This window comes from Synchiropus splendidus, chromosome 1, assembly GCF_027744825.2.
Source record: "Synchiropus splendidus isolate RoL2022-P1 chromosome 1, RoL_Sspl_1.0, whole genome shotgun sequence".
In the NCBI taxonomy this organism is placed as follows: Eukaryota; Metazoa; Chordata; class Actinopteri; order Syngnathiformes; family Callionymidae; genus Synchiropus; species Synchiropus splendidus.
The window spans coordinates 46,256,404-46,258,616 of record NC_071334.1 but is presented as its reverse complement, the minus strand read 5'-3'; the positions used below and the strand labels follow the sequence as shown (position 1 = coordinate 46,258,616).

Genomic DNA, 2,213 nt, shown 5'->3' with positions numbered 1-2,213 from the left:
GTGAGGATCAAAACCAACAAACATCATTTAATTCACCTCAGTTTTTATACAAAATAGTAAAATATCATGAAATACATTTGATTGTTTTGGGAAAAGGGCAGATAAAATATCAATATATCACGTTTAAAGGGCTTAAAATTAATCATACATGATTATTTAAAAAGTGTCTTCAGTTTCTATTGTAGCGTTACAGGTTTCCATTTCACTGACACGTCTTCATGACTTCACGAATGGAGTCCATCGTGACGGTCAATCTTCATTCTGTGAGACGGAAATGTCCCATTGTGTTGTTGAACGGTCTCCAGTAGGTTGGTGCTGATGAGCCGGACTGGGACGTGGAGGCAGTTTGAATCACAGACCTGGAAGGAGAACGAAATCAAATGCATTAAAATAACGGTATGACACCTTTTTATATGTCACACTACAGAATCCACATTTCATAATGCGCATTTTCAGTTTGTTTCTGGATTCTGTTCACGAGCGCCTCCATTCGACTTACATTGAGTTCTTGTACTTTGTCCTGATGCCCTGCAGGGGGCGTGTGGCGGAGATGAGTTCCAGCTTGTACAGTTCATCGACACAATCTGCAATGTCCTCCACTGGGTATCCAGAGAACAGGTCCAGGTCTTCAGGCTGAAAGAGAGAAGAGTGAAGGTGAGTTCAGGGTGACTCCCATCTGGAGGATTGTGAATCCCATCATACACCTGAAGCAACTTACCCAGTTCTCTCTGTTGACCCTGTAGTTGGCCATGAACAGAGCTGCAGCTGCCACTTTAGACGAGTCGTGTCGCACCAACAAGTTCACGTCCATCAGACTCAAGTCTGCCAGAAACTGAACCAGGAGGAAGAAACACAGGAGTCAGAAGAAGACACTCAAATGTGAGCAGAGAAGAAGACAGAGAAGTTGGACTCACCACCGCCAGGTTCTGTGTGGTCTCACAAACAGGGTAGATGGACATGAAGATGTGAAGGAAGGTGTAGGACGTGGGGGCTGACAGAGTGAAGTCCAGGGTTTTGAGGAGACGCCACTCCATCTCTAGCAACTCTTTCTTCGTGTAGCTTCCATCTCGTGGGACAAACACCTGAGCCTCCGGGGGGTTCCTGCTCTGGTGCTTCCTAAAACCAGGACACATGAAACAGTGAGGACACTAGCATCAGGTCAGAGGTCAAGTGGACCTCCATCAAAGTTCTGCTGATACTTACGTAGCAATGAACAGAGCAGTCGTCCCGATCAGAGTCAGGTCCTGTAGTTTCACTGATCTGGATTTGGAGAAGATCCGGTCCAAGTAGTTGATGGTCAGATGCAGAGTCTCTGTGTCGAGCCCGAGGTCTGTGGTGATTCGGGTCAGCCAGTCCACTGTGAAGGGCCTGATGTTCTCCAAGGTCTGTGGGTGATGGTCCATGTAGCCTGGCTTTGGTCTGAACCGCTCCTGATGGGAAGAAAGGAGAAGTCACACATGTTGTCTCAAAGATTCACAAGCTCAGATCAGATTCAGACCTGACTCACCTCTGTGGCCCTCAAATTCCAGTAAATGTCCTCCACATATTCAGATGCAGAAAACAAGTCTTCCTGAGACACTGGCTCGTCCTGGTCCGACTCAGAAGAGTTCTGGCTAGAATCTGCAGGAGAGAACCATGATGAGGTCAACATCAAGGAGAGATTCAACTCAAGTTATTCTGTTGCATTATCTCAAACTCACCTGGACTGGGCTCCAACATGGACCACTGATCTTCATCCACTGATGGAGAATCTTCTGTCTCCATGAAAACAATGTCTGGGCTCACTTCCTCTCCTGACATATCCAGAATCACTTCACAAGCCACTTGGAGCTGCTGACCAGAGAAGAAGAGGACGTCTCCTGAGGGTGTCATGTCGAAGGTCTGGACCTCTGGGTGGACACTTGATGTCTGAAGATGATGATGAGGAGTCTCTCCCAGAGCTGGAAAACTCTTCCACGGGGTGCAGCTGGTCTGGAAGTTCAGAAGAAGAATCTGCTGCTGTCCTGACTGGAGAATATGAGCAAAGATCCCAGAGTGAATCTTGAGAGACGTTTCCGTCCATTTATGCTGGAGAGCGCCAACTCGGCAGCCAATCAGGACGCGGGAAACTTTCCCCGCCCATGTCACATGTAAATGAGCTGATCCAGTGACGTCACCAGAGAGCGGAGCGATTGTCAGCGAAGTCAAGTTTGACAAAGTTTTTCAAGTTTTAA

The 2,213-nt window shown here is 47.3% G+C and overlaps 1 protein-coding gene across 1 annotated transcript; it reads right to left on the bottom strand.

Moving 5' to 3' along the window:
* Positions 1–256: 256 nt before the first annotated feature.
* On the bottom strand, positions 257–1,872 carry LOC128763354 (cyclin-A1-like). Its single transcript, XM_053872117.1, has 7 exons — positions 1,701–1,872; positions 1,508–1,620; positions 1,204–1,430; positions 915–1,116; positions 719–832; positions 500–633; positions 257–359 (listed from the first exon to the last, which is right to left on the bottom strand). The coding sequence occupies exons 1-7, from the start codon at positions 1,870–1,872 to the stop codon at positions 257–259; spliced, it is 1,065 nt and encodes a 354-aa protein (XP_053728092.1).
* Between the last annotated feature and the right edge of the window lie 341 nt (positions 1,873–2,213).

What these genes read in the sequence shown, in the direction of transcription:
- LOC128763354 (XM_053872117.1), bottom strand. Translation starts at nt 1,872, where the DNA reads ATGACACCCTCAGGAGACGTCCTCTTCTTCTCTGGTCAGCAGCTCCAA. An exon ending in CATGTTGGAGCCCAGTCCAG is followed by an intron (nt 1,621 to 1,700) that starts GTGAGTTTGAGA and finishes TCTCTCCTGCAG; the next exon opens with ATTCTAGCCAGAACTCTTCT. An exon ending in CCACACAGAACCTGGCGGTG is followed by an intron (nt 833 to 914) that starts GTGAGTCCAACT and finishes CTCCTGGTTCAG; the next exon opens with TTTCTGGCAGACTTGAGTCT.